General features: G+C 47.0%; 1 protein-coding gene across 2 annotated transcripts in view; it reads right to left on the reverse strand.

The window, feature by feature from the left end:
* Window positions 1-3,532: 3,532 nt before the first annotated feature.
* The window catches only part of PRRX1 (paired related homeobox 1), a 78,912-nt gene continuing 62,210 nt past the window's right edge, over window positions 3,533-20,234 (reverse strand). Inside the window, exons 3-5 of one of the 2 annotated variants that reach the window (XM_014588432.2) lie at window positions 17,730-17,911; window positions 13,082-13,153; window positions 6,651-6,737 (exon numbers count right to left, since the gene is read on the reverse strand). In XM_014588432.2, coding sequence (XP_014443918.1) covers window positions 13,099-13,153; window positions 17,730-17,911 — 237 coding nt within the window. In that variant the 3' untranslated portion in view covers window positions 6,651-6,737; window positions 13,082-13,098. Of the gene's footprint in view, window positions 6,738-13,081; window positions 13,154-17,729; window positions 17,912-20,234 lie in introns of both variants that reach the window. The other variant, XM_014588431.2, reaches the window with a different exon arrangement.

Raw genomic sequence — 20,234 nt, forward strand, 5'->3', positions numbered from 1 at the left:
TGACTAGTCAGCACAATGACTGAGAAAGGCCACGGGTTCCGACCCAGTCAGACATCTTCTGGGTCATTCTGCTTAGAACTAGCATGGAAGAGCCTGCACCCTGTAAGAATATGAAGCTAAAGCTGCTACTTGTAGTGTTTCCTGTCTGCTGAAAGACTGGTTGGTTGGACAAACTGAAGATAAGAGAGAAGTAAAAGGTGAAAACAGAAATAAAAAGAGAACCCTGGATTCTGAGGCCTTTCCAAGTCCCACTGCCTGCACGTTTAGGTCTGGATCTTGTAAGTCAAGCTAACGAGCTGGGAGACACATTACGGGCTACTCCTGATTTAACATATGCACCTCCGTAATGAGCTGGAAAGCCCGGTTTGCTGCCAGAATTCTCAGGCCACTTGGAGTATCTCTTGAGAAGAGGACAGTGCAAAGAAGGTGGGGCCCTAGGTCAGCCTGTGACCTGCCCACTGCTCTTCTGTCCAAGGCTCCATCTTGCACCAAAAGCGACCACGTGTGTGTGTGTGGGGGGGGGGTGACAACTGTGGCATGCATAGCCCAGAGTCCTCTGCTCATCTCTACCCCTATCAGTGGTGACCTCTTGGCCATGCCTCAGTGATGTGAACCAGGAGAAGATGCCTGTGCAGGCCCTAAAAGGAGGCAGGGAGTTCCAAGTCTCAAGGGCCTAAAGTGAGCTCTAGATCTAGAAGTGCAGGTGCCTCGTGGCACATCAGATGGCCCTGAGACTCTGCTCAGGGGAGGGGCACCGTCAGAGGAGGGCGGGTGGGCTCAGGGCACGCTTTACCCAGTCTAAGGTAGGGCTTCATGTCTGCGTACCCCTGAAAGTTGCCTGTGGAAACCCCAACACCCAATGGGATAGTATTAGGACGTGGGGCATCTAGGAGTCAGGTTTAGATGAGGTTGTGAAGGTGGAGTCCCCATGGTGGGGTTAGGGTCTTCATAAGAGGAAGAGACCAGAGCTCACTCTGCCCTGGGAGGCTACTTTGCAAGGATGGCCTTCCCAGAAAGAGGCCTCACTAGACACTGACTATGCCTCCTTGCTGAGCTCGTAAGTCCACCTCCAGAGCTGTAAGAACTGAACCGTTGTGTAAGCCATCCCGTGGTTGGCATCCTGTTACTGCAGCCGAGCTGAGACAACGTGGGCTTCAGTCCAGGGTTAGGCTCCTGGAGCTGACTGGCTTGCGTCTCCTGGGCTGGGAGAGCTATCTGCCAATGAGTCTTTTTGTAATTCTACCAGTTTGATAGGTCTCTGCTATGTGCAACTGAAAAAATCCTTATCGAGAAGCTTATAATGCCAAGCAAGTGGTCGATAGCCACTGTTTTATTTTTTAAAAGCATTTGTTCTTTCCAAGACTTATTTCTTGCTCCAGCATTCAACTAAACTGTACTTCTGAGAGTCACCATCCAATGACCTTTCCTCCAGCCCCTATTAGTTGGTCTACCCTTATAGTATTAGAGAATATCAAATACTCCCTTTTTTTTTTTTTTGAGAGGTTTTTGCTATAGGGTGCGTGCGCTCGCCAGACAGACAGAGAGAGACAGAGACAGAAAACGAGAAATCACCCCCCAGGGGGATGGTCATGACGCAATCCTTTCTCGTCCATTCTCCTCTCGGGATCTTGGGCACGCATGCGCACACACCCAGTGTGAATTTTAAGCCACCGGGTCCGGGATGTGAACCACGGTCAACTACGTGGGAGTCCAGCGACATAGCCATTACGCTAACTGCTGGTTCCCAATACTCCCTTCTTTTTGAAAGCCCTCCTCAACTATGAGATAATAAATAAACTTGATTCTTCTTCCATCTCGCAAATGGCTCCTTTTCGGTTGACTTCAGTAGCTCTCTCTCTCTCGTTGTAAATGTTCTTTAAAGTCCAATCTTCCTGGCTGAAATAACTTCCAAAAGTTATTTATCGGAAATAATTACTTGAGTCACAAAGACACTCACATCTTGGGAACCAGCAGTTAGCGTAATGGCTATGTCGCTGTGCTCCCACGTAGTCAACGGCGGTTCGCGACCCGGACCCGGTGGCTTAAAACTCACGCCCGGGCATGTGTGCGTGCATGCCCAAGATCCCAAGAGGAGAATGGAGGAGAAGGGATTGCAGGGTGACCATCCCCCCTAGGGGGTGATTTCTCGCTTTCTGTCTCTGTTTCTCTCTCTCTGTCTGGCGAGCGCACGCACCCTATAGCAAAAACCTCTCCAAAAACAAAACAAAACAAAGACACTCATATCTTGAAGAACCCATGCATTCTTGTACCTTGGAATGCTACATCCTTAAAAAGCAATCTCAGACTTTCCCCTCCATCCTCTGCCTTGCTTCCATGCCCTGAATCCATGTCTTTATTGCTGTGTGCCTACATTTGGGTTGTCAGGCTCGATGATACAACCAAAATGGCAGTTATCTTCTCCTGTAACTGCGTCAGTTTTGTGACTCATTCTCCCAGTCCCAGGTATTGTCTTTGACTACATCTTCCATTTTCTTCCATCAAGGCCTGTTGAGTGTCTCCTGGGTGGGCACTTCCTGTTCATCATTTGCTTGTGTTCCTCTGCAGCAGCCTCTACCTGATCTGCTTTCAGTCCTGGTCTGCTCCATTCATGTACCAGAACAACCCTGCTCAAGTAGCATTTCACTTTCATGGAATTGTTTTTCTGCTTAAAAATCTTCAATGAACCTCTGTGGTCTGAGGAAAGGCTCAGACTCCTTTGTCCGACACATAATGCCCAGCAACAGTCAGGCCCAACTTTAATCGCTACTGTTGGCTTCCACGGTGTTTTCAGATGAACTGTCTCGTCCAGACCCATCTCGTCATGGCTCCTTAAACACAGACTTCTCATTCCTGCACCCTGAACGTCATCCCTTCTTCTCTACTCCTCCACTGAAAGACTGTCAACTCCTGGGCACCTGCCCAAATCCTTGCTGAGGGGAATCCAGTCCCAGTTCTTCCATAAATCCTCTCCCACTCCAGTTCAGTGCTTCCTTTCCTCCTCCTCTGGACTCCTCTGGCTGCTCCATTTGTCTGACATTCATCCCTTCATTCTCTTGAACTATTGCATAGATTTTTTCATGTCTGAGTTCCCTTTTAAACCAGATTTTAACTGGCATGAAAACAGAACTCATGTCTTACAATTTGTTTTTTTTCTGTTCTCCCCATTACCACAACCCAAGCTAAGTACATTGAGTGCTTAATGAGTTTTATTTTGCTATTCCCTATCCCAGAATAAAACAGCTGTGCTTTATATGAAGTCTTTTGTCGCTGTTGTGGTATTCATAAAAAATCGCTAGTTCTCCTAAGAGTCCCACCCTACCCTTGGCCATTGTACTAAGAAGTGTCCACTTAGTCACTGTCTTTAAGGAGCAATAGATTATTTTCTTTTTTGTAGAAAATACCACACCTTGCAACAATTTCCCTTGTTTATAAGCCTTTTTTAACCTTTACTCTCCCGAATAGAATCTCAGATCCTAGCAGAACTGAGTTTTTGAAGTTCAAAGAGAAAAGAACCATCATACGCAAATGTATATAACAAGACCTTACCATATCCTTTTTTCTTTTTATTGAAAAGGAATCATTTCTATTCTAGTGCAAACAATGTATATTTTACATCACAAAGCCAGATATAATTTACATATTACATTTCTTATGAGCTCTTTATAACCTAAATGCCATTCCCTTTTAGATCAGGGCACCGCTGCTGGTTTAATTTAACCTGCCAAGTACCCTACACATCAGTATCTTGTTTGGGGAGGAGTTGGGGACACAGAGTTCCTCTGTATTCATCTGTGTCTGGGCATAATGATAGCAAGGAACAGGATCTGCCTTGCAGTTTGTGGCCCCGAGGCTCCTCCAAATCATACATCAAACTTGGATTTTTTAAAAATCAGTATGAAATGGACAAAGCTGAGTGCTGGTACTTACTATGTGCATATTTCTTGATCGGGTGCTTAGATAACAGATGATCGCAATATCTGTTCACTAGCCATGAATCTTCCTGTGACCGACAGGAACTGGTTACTCTATGATGTTCCCAGACATTGCTTGCCCAAGGCATGAAATAAAAGCACCCCGTTTCACCCACCATTTGGGTTTATGGGTTCTGTTTGCCACTGAAAATAGGTCTCTAGATGGAAGTGTTCAGATGACTTTCACATGTCCTTCTCTCTCTCTGCTCCCTCTTCTTAAATTCTCCTCCTCTTAGCGAAACTTTTTCAGGTGTAATTTCTGTCCCCTGCCTATAACCCAAATCGTCTTTCAACCCTCCCAAACCCCAAACTCGCAAAGTTCACTCATCTATTTGATGACACAAACTGAAGAAGGGTTCAGTCTATTAGGCTGTACATTCCTCTGGAACTCGATAATCCCCAGCAACCAGTGGGACAAGAGAATGAGCAGAGATCTTGTGTCATGATGTGCGTTGCCCAGGCAGCCGACAGGAGCCATTCAGTACAAAACGCTCTAGTAGCAAGTTAAAGGAAGAGAGAATTCACTGGTCAAAGCAAAATGCATTGGATGAACTTCCTTCTTATTATTGAAAGAAGTATATTTCGACATTTGAAATGTATTTCAGATTGGTGATTGCTAGTTTGAAAAATGTCAGAATTAGCTCAAACTGATATGCTAGAAATGCTTCCTAAACCCAAAATTCTTTGTGTGTCACTCACAGTACAAAGTTGGTATAGTTGTTTAAAATCAGTTTTTCTTAACTATTGATAACCAGAATTACTAAGACCAAGCTGATTAAGAATATAAGTTTAAAATATGTCTGTTTTGCATGACTTAAATTGTTCTTTGGTCAATGATGTGATTTTTGAGAGATCCAAAAATATAAACCTATTTCTCATTTGCAAATGCAAGGTTATAAGGATGTACAGCAAGGTAGCCTTTCCTTGCCAGAAAACAAGATTTCAGGTACCGCATCATTCCATTAACATGGTACACTTTGATGGTCCCTTTCCTCCCATGTCCAAAGTGCTGGACCCACAGAGAACACAGGGAAGAATTGGGGAGGAAATGAATAGAGCCTCACAACACCCCTGTGAGGTAGGTAAATATCGTACCCACTTTATAAACAGGTACACTAAGGCACTGATGGTAATGCTGTTTGGTTGAGTCCACCTGGCAAGTTACAAAAGCATGGCTGTAATCAAAGAGGAAGAGACAAGGAAAGATCAGTCCTGGCTCCCAGCTGTAGACACTAAACTTCTTCTCAAAATATGAAACAATAAAATAAAATAAAAATAGCCTACAATTGCATTTTAAATTTTTGAAATTTAGACAATCCTTCCAGTGTTCCACTTGCAGGTCCCTGCTGAGTGGAGAGGGGAAGGTGACTGGCTTTCGCTCCTCTCTCAGAGTAATGCCCATGACAGATCAGGAGGTATCAGCATTCCACACTAAAGGACATTTGGACCGCCTCAAACAGTTTCTGATTCATTGAAGACCCTAATGTGAAATGAGACCTGTTCTCAAACAGCTGCCCCAGCAATTGTTCTGCAGCCTTAATGAGAATCCTGTGTAAAAAAAAGGAAAGAAAAAAAGCGAGATCCCTAATTAATGTCTCGTCACTGTAGCGATAAGGACTGTGATGAGGATGTGAACTTTACTTTCTGTGGTGTTTGAGGAACTGCAAACTCCAGCTTGCAATATTTTATATATATATAAAATATATCAATATATACAGTATATATATAAGTGTGCATGAGACAACCCTTAAGGCACCAAAGAGATGTAGACCAGACCTGTCACAGTGCAGTCTTTGTTTTTCTAGAGAAATGGCTCTTCCTCTCACAAGTGAAAAATATTTCTTCTATCAAAAAGCCTATGACAGTGAATAATGCAAAGATAACAAATATCTTTCACTTGGATGGCTGGTGGCTTGGACAGGGGTGAGGGGTGATACTGACCGGGACACAGCCTCTATAGCTCAGTGCTCAGCTCTCCAGCTTGGAGCTTAGCCTTAGCCGGACACAGACAAGTACATCGAGCCAGACAGGCTAGTGATCAGATATCGTACACAACTATTTGTCTTTCCCCCAGGAGCTGATGGAAAAACCTTACCACGAGCAACACAGATGAAGACAAGGAGAAAGATAATCACGTCTGGAACAGACTCTGCAGGAACATGTGGGCTTTTCCAAAGCTCCTGGCCTTTCTCCCAGAGGAGTGGGGAAAGGGCAGGGCAGCACGGGCTCAGGTAGCTTGGTGAGGCGAGGCCATCACTCTGAGCACTTGGTTTCCTGGGCTGCTGGGATGTTTTAAAAGCCTCAACAGTCTTGGGGGTGGGTGGACTGGGCCTAAGTGAAGAAGCTCGGAATACATGAAGCAGAGCGTGAATAGGAGGGAAAACGAAATAAACACACAGAGAAACAAGTGGAAGTGCTGTCCCAGAGGAGGAGGAACGCGTAACTAATTTTCATCCTGCTCCTCTCCTGCTTCGCTCTGCCATGGTCCCAACATTTAGTGCTGGTTTTTTGTGTGTTTATTTGTTTGTTTATTTGTTTTTACTTTTTTTCAGCAGATGAAGGAACGGCAGAGCGGGATGGGTGTCTTAAGGTTTGGTTTCTTCTCAGGCCTGTTAGTCATGTTTTCCTCAGTTGACTGTTGGCACCTGGCTCCTCTGTAAACTATACTCCTTGGCCTTCAGTCTCAAGTTTGCAATGCTGTTGGCCATGCTGATGCCCTGGGCAGGGCCAGTGTCGGCACATGTGGCAGAGTAAGTGGCCATGGCGCTGCGGGGACAAAGGAGAGAGCGGGGAGAACACAGGCATTAGTTCACAGAGCTGCAGGCTCATGCCCCATGGATGCACACGACCGGACAGGCGGGTGAGTGGGGCCAGCCCCCTCCAGGGCCCGACGGCCCAGCTGTCCACTCGTCTAAGGCATTGGAACGGGCAGTGTGTGTGGAAGGGAAGGACACAGTGAGGACAGTGGAGGGAGGTTTGGCTTTACGATGGACACAGTGAGTCACGGTTTATTTCCGAGATGACAGAAGAGAGGCTGAGGCTGAACAGCAGCTGTCCCCTTGGCTGACTAATGAGAGCAGCGTTCACTCTCTTTCGCCTCCACTGCCAGCCTGGGACAGTGAGCACTGGAGAATGAATGAACGGGGATTTTGCTTCATCACTCCAGGTGGCTGACTGCAAGTCTCAACACATTTTAGATCATCAGTGAACAGCATAATCAGTAAGGTTCTTGGAGAACCAGTTCATCGGCCCAAGGTGACCTCCCTGCCATTGCTGACTCCCTGGTTGACGACGCCAAGCACTCAGCAACCGGGGTTCTTCCCGGTCTCTTGATGGTACAGTCTCTCCTCAAAACTGCGGAGCAGCACAGGCTGCCTTTTGGGTCAGCTATCTCAGAAACGTTTACGTCCCCCAGATAAGCTCTGCAGGGCTCCAATTTCAGCATTTCTGGCTGCAGAGGTGACCATTTCTCACTGTCCTTATTGCTGAGAAACCCTGAGGTTGTTTTTCATTGTCAGAGATTGTAATTAAGGTTGGACAGACTATAGGCCAGTGGACAGAAATCTGTTGTCATTGGCTTCTATTAAGGGTGTTCCCAAATTTCTTTTAAAGGGAAAGAAATGGTTTCTTAGACTTAGATGCAAATTGTCCTTTATATTAAGCAGTTAAAAGGAGACTCATTTTAATTAAGTAAAAATGTGTGTAGTTGCTTCTAAGATTAGCAAGATTCCTTCCCGCCGAGGACTGGGAGGAGATAGACTCATCCATGGAAGGACGGGTGCTTTCCGTTGCACTTGCAGTGGAACTTTGTCAGCCACACAGGAGTCTGTGCTTCTGGGGATCAAGTGACAGTATCAGAAAGAAAGCTGAAGCTGCACTGCACATACAGAGGACGAATCATTGGCACTTATTTCGGACACCACATTGTCAAGACTTGCAATGGCTCATTTTAGTTCAGTTACAAAATGAGCCCAGAAAAACTAAGTTTAAGTAATATGATCCTTTGGTCTTTCTAGAAATACACATCTTCAACTTAAGACCCTTAGGGCAGTACTTTAATTGTGTGTGTGTGCGCGTGTGAGAGAGAGAGAGGGAGAGGGAGGAAGAGAGACAGAGAGTGAGAGAGAGAGAGAGAGAGAGAGAGAGAGTGTGTGTGTGTGTGTGTGTGTGTGTTATGGCAAAGAAGACCTAGAAGGGTTACAAAATAATCCCACTTTCTTCTATTTCATTCTTGCCTGCTTCATTCTTGTTAGGATCCTCAGCTAGAACTCCACAGATCAGACACCACAGCCACCTTGTTCATGGCTCAGGTGGAGCCAGCACCATACCCAGCACATGCTCGGTGTTCAATAAAGTGTTTCACAAAAGACAAGTAAGGGATAGCTGGATATCGAAAGATCAGACTGGTTCCTGCCCAATGTCATCCATCGCTGTCATCTTGCTATGTGACTAATCATTGCTTTGAAAAAGCTTACCAGCATGTTTTTATTGTTAGGAACTTGCATTTACAGTTAATTTTATTATTGTAATAGGAAGAATACAATCAGGAAGACACGACAAAAGCAAGTCCTGTTGTTTTATATTCTTGGATTCATCAAAAGCTATCTTTTCACAGTTAAAAGTGAGCAAATATCAGTAAGGCTTAGGTGAACAGAATAAGCTGTCACTTCTGTCACCACTGTCTGCCAAAGGTCAGAGGCAGAAGAGTACTCGGTTAAGGTAGGTTTGAACTAAGAGTAAGATAAGTGACCAGAACTACCCGCTAAAATGGGACAAGGGTTTTTTGTTTGTTTTATTATTTTTTTATGATGTAGAAATAAATGTCATTTAGTTTCAAAAAACATATAAAGATCATTTCATTCCCAGATGAATGACATGATTGCATTTAAGACCTTGTCAGAAATGTACGCAAACCTTTAAAACCTATACTCATGCGCGTGTGAGAGAGAGAGAGGGAGAGGGAGGAAGAGAGACAGAGAGTGAGAGAGAGAGAGAGAGAGAGAGAGAGAGTGTGTGTGTGTGTGTGTGTGTGTGTTATGGCAGAGGAAGAAGACCTAGAAGGGTTACAAAATAATCCCACTTTCTTCTATTTCATTCTTGCCTGCTTCATTCTTGTTAGGATCCTCAGCTAGAACTCCACAGATCAGACACCACAGCCACCTTGTTCATGGCTCAGGTGGAGCCAGCACCATACCCAGCACATGCTCGGTGTTCAATAAAGTGTTTCACAAAAGACAAGTAAGGGATAGCTGGATATCGAAAGATCAGACTGGTTCCTGCCCAATGTCATCCATCGCTGTCATCTTGCTATGTGACTAATCATTGCTTTGAAAAAGCTTACCAGCATGTTTTTATTGTTAGGAACTTGCATTTACAGTTAATTTTATTATTGTAATAGGAAGAATACAATCAGGAAGACACGACAAAAGCAAGTCCTGTTGTTTTATATTCTTGGATTCATCAAAAGCTATCTTTTCACAGTTAAAAGTGAGCAAATATCAGTAAGGCTTAGGTGAACAGAATAAGCTGTCACTTCTGTCACCACTGTCTGCCAAAGGTCAGAGGCAGAAGAGTACTCGGTTAAGGTAGGTTTGAACTAAGAGTAAGATAAGTGACCAGAACTACCCGCTAAAATGGGACAAGGGTTTTTTGTTTGTTTTATTATTTTTTTATGATGTAGAAATAAATGTCATTTAGTTTCAAAAAACATATAAAGATCATTTCATTCCCAGATGAATGACATGATTGCATTTAAGACCTTGTCAGAAATGTACGCAAACCTTTAAAACCTATACTCAAGAAATTTCCAGGGTGTACCAAGAATGCAAACGTCTAAGAAACATCTCCAAGTTATGGAATCAACCACTCAGCCTTTCTCAACCAGGTTTCTGTGAGAAAATTAAACCTCAAAAAGGGTATGTGAGGAGTATACCATTTTCAACACACAGGAGACTAGAATTGTGAGTTATCTGCATAACTGGCTGAGTTCTAAAAGAAAAATCGAAGGGCTTCTGAAAACAGAAGACTAACCTTCACGAGACAGAATTTTTCTTTCTCTGCTGGTAAACTGTAAATTACCATGGAGTAACGTGCTTTTCAGTGCTCATCGTAATTTTCTAAAGGATGTTTTCCATCATCTAAAATTCAGGACAAATGAACTCCTGTTTAATAGAAACTCACCCTTTATTTGATAAAGATGCGCACCAGGTCCTGAACAGACAAAGGGAACTGGAACCTCAGCAAATTACTTTAGTTTACGGCAGAGCCAGTTGACGTTTCCCAGAAATGTCTCCCATAGCAGTGGCTGCACTCCTGTCTGTTACCTAACCTCTTTGGCTGTAGTTTCCTCGGAGTCTACTGACTTTATCATCCATGGCCTAGTCAAGGATTTGGCATAGTAACCTGTCTCCTGGCGATAATGAGTCTTCCTCTCTGATGCAGGGCAGGCAGAAGGGTGGTTGATGTGAGATGAAGGCTGATCCACTTACTTTCTAACTCAAGAACAAGTGCATGTGTCCCAGGGCCATCTCCCCTCTGCTGGGGAGAAGAGCACCCTCGTCAGAGTAGAGGGCCCCGTTGTAACAGCAGCCCCGCGACCATGCCTCTGCGACAGGGCCTCACAGGGCCTCACAGGCCATTCTTCTGACCCCCATGCCCGACAGCTGTCCTAAGCCTCACGATTACAAGCGTGCACCGAGAGCCCCCAGTGTCGCAGGGAACCCCTCCAGTTAGTGGGGCTAGCAGGCCGGGTGACAGTAATGAAGTAATTTCATAATCCCCTAGGTGCTTGTACAGTGATAACATTCTCACTGCATATATGTTTAGGAGAGTCATGGAGTTTCAAAAATGGATCTCACTTATTCCAGCATTTCATAGCCATAAGAAGTCAGATTTAAAAACAAAACAAAACAAACAAAACAAAACAAAACGGATGCTGTCTTCACTCACAGCCTCTTCAAACATGGATCCCAGTGCTATTTTGTGTACATGCTAAAGAACCAGGGCTGTCTCCCCTCCAGCTGTTTCTGACACGGGTCTCGTCTCTAGCATGAGCTGGGTGCCAAGTTGGCGACTCAGCAGTCTTCTGACACACTGGTGCCAAGCGAGACTCGTCACAGCTCAGAACAGATATCCTTATGGGTGAGTACAGCAAGAGGGCCTTGGTGATGCTTTAAAAATGGCCTCGGAAGTGAGGAGAGAGGGCCAGTTCCCTAAGGGACAGCAAGTGCAGGGAGCCGGCATGGCTACCCACGGCCGATAGACAGGACCACCCACCACCTGCTCTCCATGTCAGGTCAACTTCTGGAGCTCCGCTAACAGAAAAGAAAGGCACTCTGCAATGTCTTCTCACACGACAAAAATTGGTGCGGTAACAGGGAGCCTTTCAGATGATGTGAAATGACCATCCCTCCCCATGTAGGACTAAGCTTCCCAGGATTAAAAGGTGAAATTGAAACCTTAGTGATTCGTCCAGATTGAGCACATGACAGGCGGAGCTGCTGCCTGTCGGTCTTGCTGTCTGAGTAAGAATCTTTATTCCTGCAAGTAGGCACAGCCCTGGGCTGAGAGTACGGGAGGGCTAAAGCACCATTTCATTTTCAGTAAAGTTCTTGGTGTCCATGACCAAGAAACTCCATTACTGAAAAGGACATTGAGAAGCGAGAGATGAAAAAGAAATGCTTGTATGTCATCTGTTGGTTCAGCAACTTGCACAGAGCTGACACTTTGAAGCAAGCTTGACATGTCTCACTTTCCTTGTTGGAAGATTTTTAGCAGATGCAGCCCAGCCATGAACAGGAGACTGTTAACCACTCGAGGGCTTACAGTGCTGTTTGTACTGGGACAAGTCATTTTGATTATTAGTTCAACCTACCCTGAAAGGTTGTAAGGAGGAAAAACATGTCAGACACTGAAGCAGTATAGAAAAGCCACTCAGGGAATGATTTCCAAGCCAGGGAACTTACAGACTCAGCCGCTCTGCTTTCTGCCCCCCACAGGGCACGCCCGAAAAGTCACAAAATAAGGATAGTTTGGGGAAGAAGAAAACATGACTCAATTTTCACCTCTACCTGTGTTTTCTGTTTGGCTTTTCTGGACAAGTGATGACAACCAATTCAAAAGTTTACCCCAAAGACATCTGTCAGCCCGCGCCGCCCGAGTCCTCCTGAGAGCCGAGGGCCCAGCAGGCTTGGGCTTGTCTGTGGAGCTCGCAGTCCTCGAGGTTCTAGGATGTGTGCAGTTAGAGACCATCTCTTTGGCTCATTCTTTGGCCAGTGCCAGAAAAATGAAGGAACACTCGCTTCATCTAAGCAAATCCAATACCAATCTCCTAGAGAAATTTACCTTTAAAGAGTGACACCATAAATCCTTTTAGAAGTTATTTTATGATTTAAATAATTGTGTCTGACATCCAGAAATTGATGTTTTCATGTATCTTTAGCTCTGAAAGTGGGCACATGTGGGCCACATGTCCTTGGTGGGCCTTCAGTGTACACTGTGTATTCAGCAAGACTTCTGCCATTTTGACCTGCTTTCTGAAAATGTTTTCATGTGTAAAGCTTCTTGCTTCTTTTTATGGTCAAGAACGTGTCGTGCTTCTCTTTTGGAATGCACATTGCTTACCTATGTCTCCACACAACTCCGTGAGATACACAAGAGGGAAACTAGTGCTAGCTAATCCTACAACAGGCACAAGGCTGAATGGGAGAGCTGTAACCCACCTGGCCCAAGAAGCAACTGGAGTCAGAACAAGAACATCATTCTTCTGACCCCATGCCTGACAGCTGTCCTAAGTCTCACGATTCCAAGCGTGCACTGAGAGCCCCCAGCGTCAGCACCCCTGCTCCCAGGTAGTGCAGAGACCTGGCCCTCGCTGAGACTCAGTGCACCAGGGTTCGCGTGGTACAGGGTCCGGCGAGGCGTGTGTGGCACCCCTGGAAGGACCCTGCTCTAGCTCCTCACTACCCTTGAGTGCGTTTCCCTGAAGTGCTCCCCTGCAGGGCATCCCGAGGCCCTCACTGCTGAGGTGTCTGGACTGATTCCCCCTTTCTTAAACACACTGAATTCCCCTTGAGCCCTACCCGCCACCCTCCTCCCCTCTGACAAGTTACCTTTTCAGTGTCTTCCGTTAGAATCCGTTATGAAGCCCCTCGTGTAAACAACATCTTGGGAGGGACGAGGATCTATTTTTGAAAGTGTGAAAGGGAGAAATGAGCCAAATGCATTCAGTGTTGTCAGGCCATGACCACGAGCGAATGAGGGGTGGGGTGGGGCACGCCGTGGGCAAGGAGAGGGGGCTCCCTCGCTCTCGTCATCGGTTTTCTCTCAAGCCCAGCCCTCCCTCTAGAAGAGGCACTCGGGACCAATCCTGCAGAGGCAGGCCATTTGCTGTCTACCTCTCCTAGGAGGGGATGTTTCTGGAGAAAGTTTCGGGGCTACTTCACCTCCGACAGCAGTCAAAAGTCCTGGACTTGGATGATCAGTGCAACCCAAGAGGCGAAGCACTACACGACTCGTGTCTCAAGGCGAAGCACTACACAACTCGTGTCTCAATCCTTGGTGTTGTGTCTTCGCCCTACAGTTTGTCTGCGGGAAATAGCTCTGAGCCGAGCAGTGGGAACGTGTGACCCTCCGCTGGCCCCGGGCAGGTGAAGCGGACACCTGCTAGGACAGCAGTGTCTGTGCCAGGTGTGCTCTGCTCTCTGGGACTCAGTGTCTGCCCGACATCACCCGCTCCAATGTGCTCAGGCAATGAATGAGTCCTGGAGTGTTGTAACCAGAGTCACCTCCGGTTCCAGTTTACAGGGAAATCCCGGCTTAGCCCTGTCCTGGCGTCATTATGAATAGCCCTTCCTTTTCACTCTCGAAAAACCCCAGTTTACATGATAAACTGCATCGCACCACTCTGACACAGAAGACACCCCGAGGACGATGCACTGGCTATTTCTCAGCCATCATGCTAACCATAAGCAAGTAACTGCTTTAGAATCTTGGCTCCTCCTTCTTCTCCCGGGGAGAGTCGTGGGAGCAGCCAACTGTCCTCTCTGGCTAAACTGTCTGCTCACCGTCCCTGAATCACATGGCCCAGCCACATCTGCCATCTCCATGCGATGCTCACACATCCCAGAATGTGGACCTCAGCTGCAGGCATGCTTCACTGCCCTGGGACAGACCTTGAATCAAAAAGGAATGTGCAGGGACCAGCAGTTAGCATAATGACTATGTCGCTGGACTCCCACATAGTCGACTGTGGTTCGAGTCTCGGACCGGGTGGCTTAAACTCATGCTGGGTGTGTGTGCGTGCTGCCCAAGATCCCAAGAGTTGAATGGAGGAGGACAGATTGTGGCATGGCCATCTCCCCTGGGGGGTGATTTCTCACTTTCTGTCTCTCTGTCTCTCTGTCTTTCTGGCGTGTGCACGCGCACTGTAGCAAAAATCTCTCCCCCTAAAAAAGAAAAGGCATGTGCAGATGGTTTCCCACCTTAGACTTCACTATTTCCACTATAATGCAAGGTTTAATGTGAAGGAAAATATGGTCATTGGTCCAATATTCTGTACAGAAGCAGATCACAAGCGCTAGCTCTGACTGCTTGCCGAAGACTTCATCTCCGGCAGATAGATGCTCAGTGTCTTCTTTGCAATCACAAGGACAGGCTCCCACACGGGGGTGTTCCAAGGGTTAACCCAGGGAAGTGCCTTTTCAGAAAGCCACGTGTGAGACAACTAACTTGACATCATAGTACCAACAGGAATAGCAAGGTATTTTTCCTTACCACAGAAATCTATCATTTTCTTTGCTTTTCATCACTTGTGTTTTTTTCCTCTAATATCCTTAACAATAGTTGTATTTCCTACCAAGCTTCAAGGTGTAAAATCATAACATATTTTGCCTCTAAACATAACAGAAAAATCTCCAAGAAACATAATAACTTTTTGTCTTTTTAGAACTAATCCAAAAAATAAACATTTCATCAACATTGGGTGAAAAAAAATTATTATTAGTTAAATTACAGTGTTAAACCATCATGTTTCTGCTTATATCTGGAGATAAATTTATTCTTCATATATAATATGAACAATCAGATTCTATGATACTGTTTTAATTCATTTTACAAACTGTGTATGTAAGAGAGAAATGATATAAAAACATACCATGAAGTTAATAGAAAGTACTAGGTTATATGATTTTAAGTGAAAAGAGCAGAATACAAAATAATATGTACACTAAGACTACACCTATATAAAATATTGAACTCTATCACAAAAATAAACTAGTTATGTAACTATGGTAGGGATTATAGGTGTTTTTGAAAATGTATCTAGTATTACTCCATCATCTTTTCAATTAAAATAGAGCATTTCTCAAAAAGGCACACATGAACTGCCATGTTAATCATTTCCGCTGGAAGCCCACATACAAGCGCACGGGACACAGACACAGAGGCTTGTCTTGTACAGAGGTCCAGACCTGCTAACCCGCATTCATCCAAGGCTGGTTTCATCTGCACCCATCCACAGCGAGGACCACACGCAGCCCAGATTGTCTCTAGCTGCTGTTTAAGGTTCCTAACGAGGACCCAGGCAGAAAGGAGCCATACTTCCTGCTCGTGACCAAATGAGAAATCTTGAAGCATCAACTCTGAACCATGTCTATTTTCCAAGCCATTTCAGGGTTTACGGACAACCAGGATTTATAAGGAAAACAAAGCAGTTGCCACTGAGTTGAAGTATTAAAGAATGCGTGGTTGCCCAATTGCTCTCCAAAATGCGATTTAGTAAATCCTATGGGAGAAGAGTCTACATTTTCAAGAAAGGCACAGATACAGCTAATCTTTCTAACTCAGCTTACCAAGTCTGACAGCCATGGAGGCCCACAATAGGCCTTCCTATACATGGGGTCTCCATGTCCTACAACCAAAGAATTCGAGCTAATTCCCCAACAGGGAACAGAAGAACAATTTCTAAATATATTTATGGTGTTTCTCTCAGGAAACTGATTTGGAACAGGAAGAACAGCGAAGTGAGTTTTGTTTGTTTGTTTGTTTGTTTGTTTGCTTTGATTATAGCTATCAGCATTTAAAAATTATTTGCTTCTCATGAATGTGGTATTTCACAAGGACAATTCAAGTTCAGCTGGGACATAATTTCCTGTGATTATTTAAAAATCTCTCTTTAAGGAGCCAGCAGGTGGCATAGTGGTTAAGGTACTGAACTCCTACATGGTTGACCATGGTTTGAGTCCCAGACCTGGTGGCTTGAAAGTCACACTGGGTGTGTGTGTGTGTGCGTCCGAAATCCCAGGAGAAGAATGGAAGAGAAGGCATTATGGTGTGGCCATCCCCCTGGGCGGTGATTTCTCACTTTCCTTCTCACTGTCTCTCTGTCTCTATCTCTCAAGCGAGAGCATGCACCCTAAGGCAAAAAACAAAAACAAAACAAAACAAAAAACCATCTTTAACCCAGTAATTAGCCTCCACAATAAAAAGGTAAACAACTGCATAATCACTGAACTTGTGAAGGCTTTTTTTCTCCACTGAAATGAGCCAGAGAGAACATGTGGCAAGTTTGACCTTGCACGTGGGCCAAGGTGCACGGGAAGGGCACCATCACAGATCACAGCACGCCAAGCGCTCACCTCCACTTCCTCCTGGCCTTAACCTGCTTCTCCTGAACAGCCTCCTAAAGGGAGGCAGAAAGCCTCTCCATGAGACTGAAATAGCACTCTGCCCTTTGCATCTTTTTTTTTTGGAGAGGTTTTCACTATAGGGCACATGCAGCGCCAGACAGACAGAGACAGACATAGAGACAGAAAGCGAGAAATCACCCCCCAGGGGGGATGGTCACGCCGCAATCCCTTCTCCTCCATTCTCCTCTCGGGATCTTGGGCACGCACGCACATGCGCCTGGCGTGAGTTTTAAGCCACCAGGCCTGGGACGCAAACCGTGGTCGACTACGTGGGAATCCAGTGACATAGCCATTATGCTAACTGCTGGTTCCCTGCCCTTTGCATCTTCAAAATTGCTCACCTTTGTCATAGAAGAGCTGAGTGTAAATTACGTTCTTTGTTTATTTAAAAGGAACACACACACAATAAACTCCCAAAGAAACTTCCAGACAAGTAGGTAAGAGTCAGCAATAGACTACGAAGACATTAGGGATGGGAAGAAATGCTACTGCCTGGCAAAGAACTTGGTCCTAAGTGGGAGGAATGAACTGGCGTTTTTTTTCCTCTTCTCACTATCTCTCTATCCCCTTTTTTCTCTCCTCCTCCCTGTCACTTTCTCTCTATTCCCCTCTTTCCTTTCTTCCCTTCCTCCTTCTCTCCCTTTTAGTTTTAATTCAAAATCGGTGTCACTGTTAGTTTGTCTTTGACCCTGCACTGGAGCCTTATAGGTTAAGTCTCTACTCAAACATAAAAACAAAAACAAAGGGAAATCTATCTTCAGCTTGGAAAGGGGGTAAAGTCTGCTCCAGCGTGGCTGTGTGAGGGACACTGGCCACAGCTGAGTGACCTTTTCTTTAAGCGGCTTCCCCATCTCTGCCACCTCGGCCAGAGTTCCCAAGTCCCAGAGGAGATTGCCCCAAAGCCCGCTCCTGAGGCAGCTAGCAGCAATCTCCAGTGCGCCTGTGGGTGTCAGCGAGTTCAGAGTCTCCGAGGAGGATAACCCAGTGAGCAAGGCCAGCCCGGCACCTGCGGCTGGGCAGCCCAGGGCGGGGCGCGGAGGCAGAGCAAGGGGTGAGTGGGCCGGTCAGTCACCTGTACGGAGAGGCCGTCCCCCAGGAGAGATAGTCGGTGGGCCTCGGGGCAGGACGGGGCACGATGGGCTGCTCCACGGCAGTCACGTCTCCTGAGTAGGACTTGAGGAGGGAGGCGTTTTTGTTGGCCAGCATGGCTCTCTCATTCCTGCGGAACTTGGCTCTTCGGTTCTGAAACCACACCTGGGAGATGGGGGGAAGGGGAGAGGGCACCGAGAGGGGAGGGAAGCAGAGAAGGGGACAAGTGAAATGCAGGTAGGTTTTACCAAGTAGTGCCTTCCCAAACACAGGAGGGCAGGACTGCGCGCTCCCAGCCGGCCCAGGTCTGCAGCTCAGGCAGGACTGGGCGGCGGGACTGGGAAGTACTTCCAGGAAGCCAGCGCCAGGGTCGGGTCTGCAGCCTGTCCACAGGACTGCAAGGCATGGCGAGATCTGCTGGAATCGCAGTCGAGAAGAAGGGGGCCAGCCGGCGGTCTGGCGCTAAGGCGCTGGAACCCACATGGCCATTGATGGTGATTCGAGTCCGGACCAGGGCTTTAAAAAGCACACCAGACACGTGCGCTTGTGTGCCCAGACCCGGAGAGGAGAGTGGAAGGAAAGGGGTTGGTCATGGCCAGCCCCGCCCCCCCCACACCGGCCCCTGGTGGTGATTTCTCACTTTCATTCTCCCTCTCCCTCTGACTGGGGCACGCGCTCTCTAGACAATGGAGGAGAAGGGGCCTGGATGGCGGAGCAGCAGCCAGCACCAGGCTCTGTGGGGTAGGCCACCTGAAGGTGAGAGCTCCCACACACGTGCTCCCAGACCCCGCCTGGGTGGCCCTGCCTGGGATGCTGTGTCAGTGTGTGTCACTCATGCAATAAAGGAATAACCCTTAAAAAAAGAAACAGAACAAAAATCTTTTCAGACTTTCCCATATATACAATGACTTTTCTTAAAGTATTCAAAAAAAAATCTTCAAAGTGTGAAAACTTCATTGGTTTTCATAAGGCTTGTAAGATATTCAACAATGTCTCTGTCTCCTCAAACATAGGCCCTCTGTCACGAATTTAAGAAAATGGCCTATCTGAGAGGTGTGAGGAATAGTGCGAGGGGAGTGAGACGGGACAGAGAGAAGAGCAGCTGGGAGTGCTGCTAGCCCAGCGTCCTCTGCAGTTGCCCGAAGACCTGGACCCTGCAGGGTGGCACTGCCCAGCTCGCCTTCCTGGGGGCGAGGGCGCAGCTCCGGGGCTCTGGGGCAGTTGGTTTAGGAGCCATGCAAATCCAGAAAACTGCAGGGTAGGTATTTCAGGCGCTAATGCGAGACGTACAACAGGTGTGGGAGGAAGCACGTCCAGCCTGTGGAATGAGGCCACTGCACACCGCAAGGGGCGACACTCCGTAAGAGCCATGGGGCAGTTCTCAGGGGGCCACACCACATGGAGGGCCTGAGTGGAAACCGGCAAAGGTGGGGTCCGCAGGCCTCTCCCGGGGCTTCCCAGGCTCGCGGCCCTTGGGTTCCAACTGAGCCCTTGGAATATCCTAGACATAGATGCGACCTGCTTCATCACCACTCAGAGCAAAACAGAAAACTACTTCTGAAGTCGAACAGAGGCTGCCGAGGGCTTGGCTTCCTGCCCACCAGGAAGCTGCACCCAGGTCCTGCAGGGCTCCCGCCTCCTTCCCTGTCCCCGCCATTCTAACTCCTCCCTGGGCGCAGCGCTACCTGAAGAACCCGCGTGTGCTGGACAATTTCCAGCCTACATGTGTTCACACCAGGTGCCCCCTGGCCTGTGACAGTCTTCCCTTCACGGCTCAGGTGCCAAAGTCCATAGGGTTTTCCAGATTCAACTTTACCATCACCTCCTCTGTGGAGTGTGGGGGAAAGTCTAACAGAATCAGGTAAAACACTGGCTGCACCACTTCAGAGATTCTCCCCCGAGTCACACACAGTGTCTGCGCTGCTTTCATTCCCAGGCAATTGGAGATAATGCCCCCTGCCCCCAGGGGAGTTATGACCACTGGGACTTACTGAAGTGTGCTCTCTCCCTCCTCCCCAGGCACTCCTCTGCTGGTCTCTCACTACTGAGGTACATTCCCTCCATGTCCGAATCACACTACGAGGTCAGGACCGTGTGGTCTGGACATCTGTCTTGTCTGCCCTAGGCCATAACATGCTAAGGAGAGGGCCAGAGTCTTATTGGTCCCCAACAAGCCAAAAATAGAGTCGAGACTAAATAGATGCTTGATAAATGTTGGGAGGAAAAGATGGAGAGGGAAAAAAGAGGAGAAAAAAATGAGACAGATAAAACCTGGCCTCCTTCCAAGAGGACGTGACAGTCTATCAGGGGAGGCTGGCCCACACTCAGCTCGGTATAATTCGCATGTTACAGCACATGCCATAAAACCACGGAGCAGAGCCGGCGGGACTGGTTCAGACCAGGCAGGGGTGGACTTTGTGGAGGCAGAATGAAGCTGGGGAGGGGTGCTCTGTCCAGCCCCTGAGCAAGTGCTCACTGCTCTGGAAGG

This window comes from Tupaia chinensis, unplaced genomic scaffold (assembly GCF_000334495.1).
Source record: "Tupaia chinensis unplaced genomic scaffold, TupChi_1.0 Scaffold000278_1, whole genome shotgun sequence".
Taxonomy (NCBI): Eukaryota; Metazoa; Chordata; class Mammalia; order Scandentia; family Tupaiidae; genus Tupaia; species Tupaia belangeri.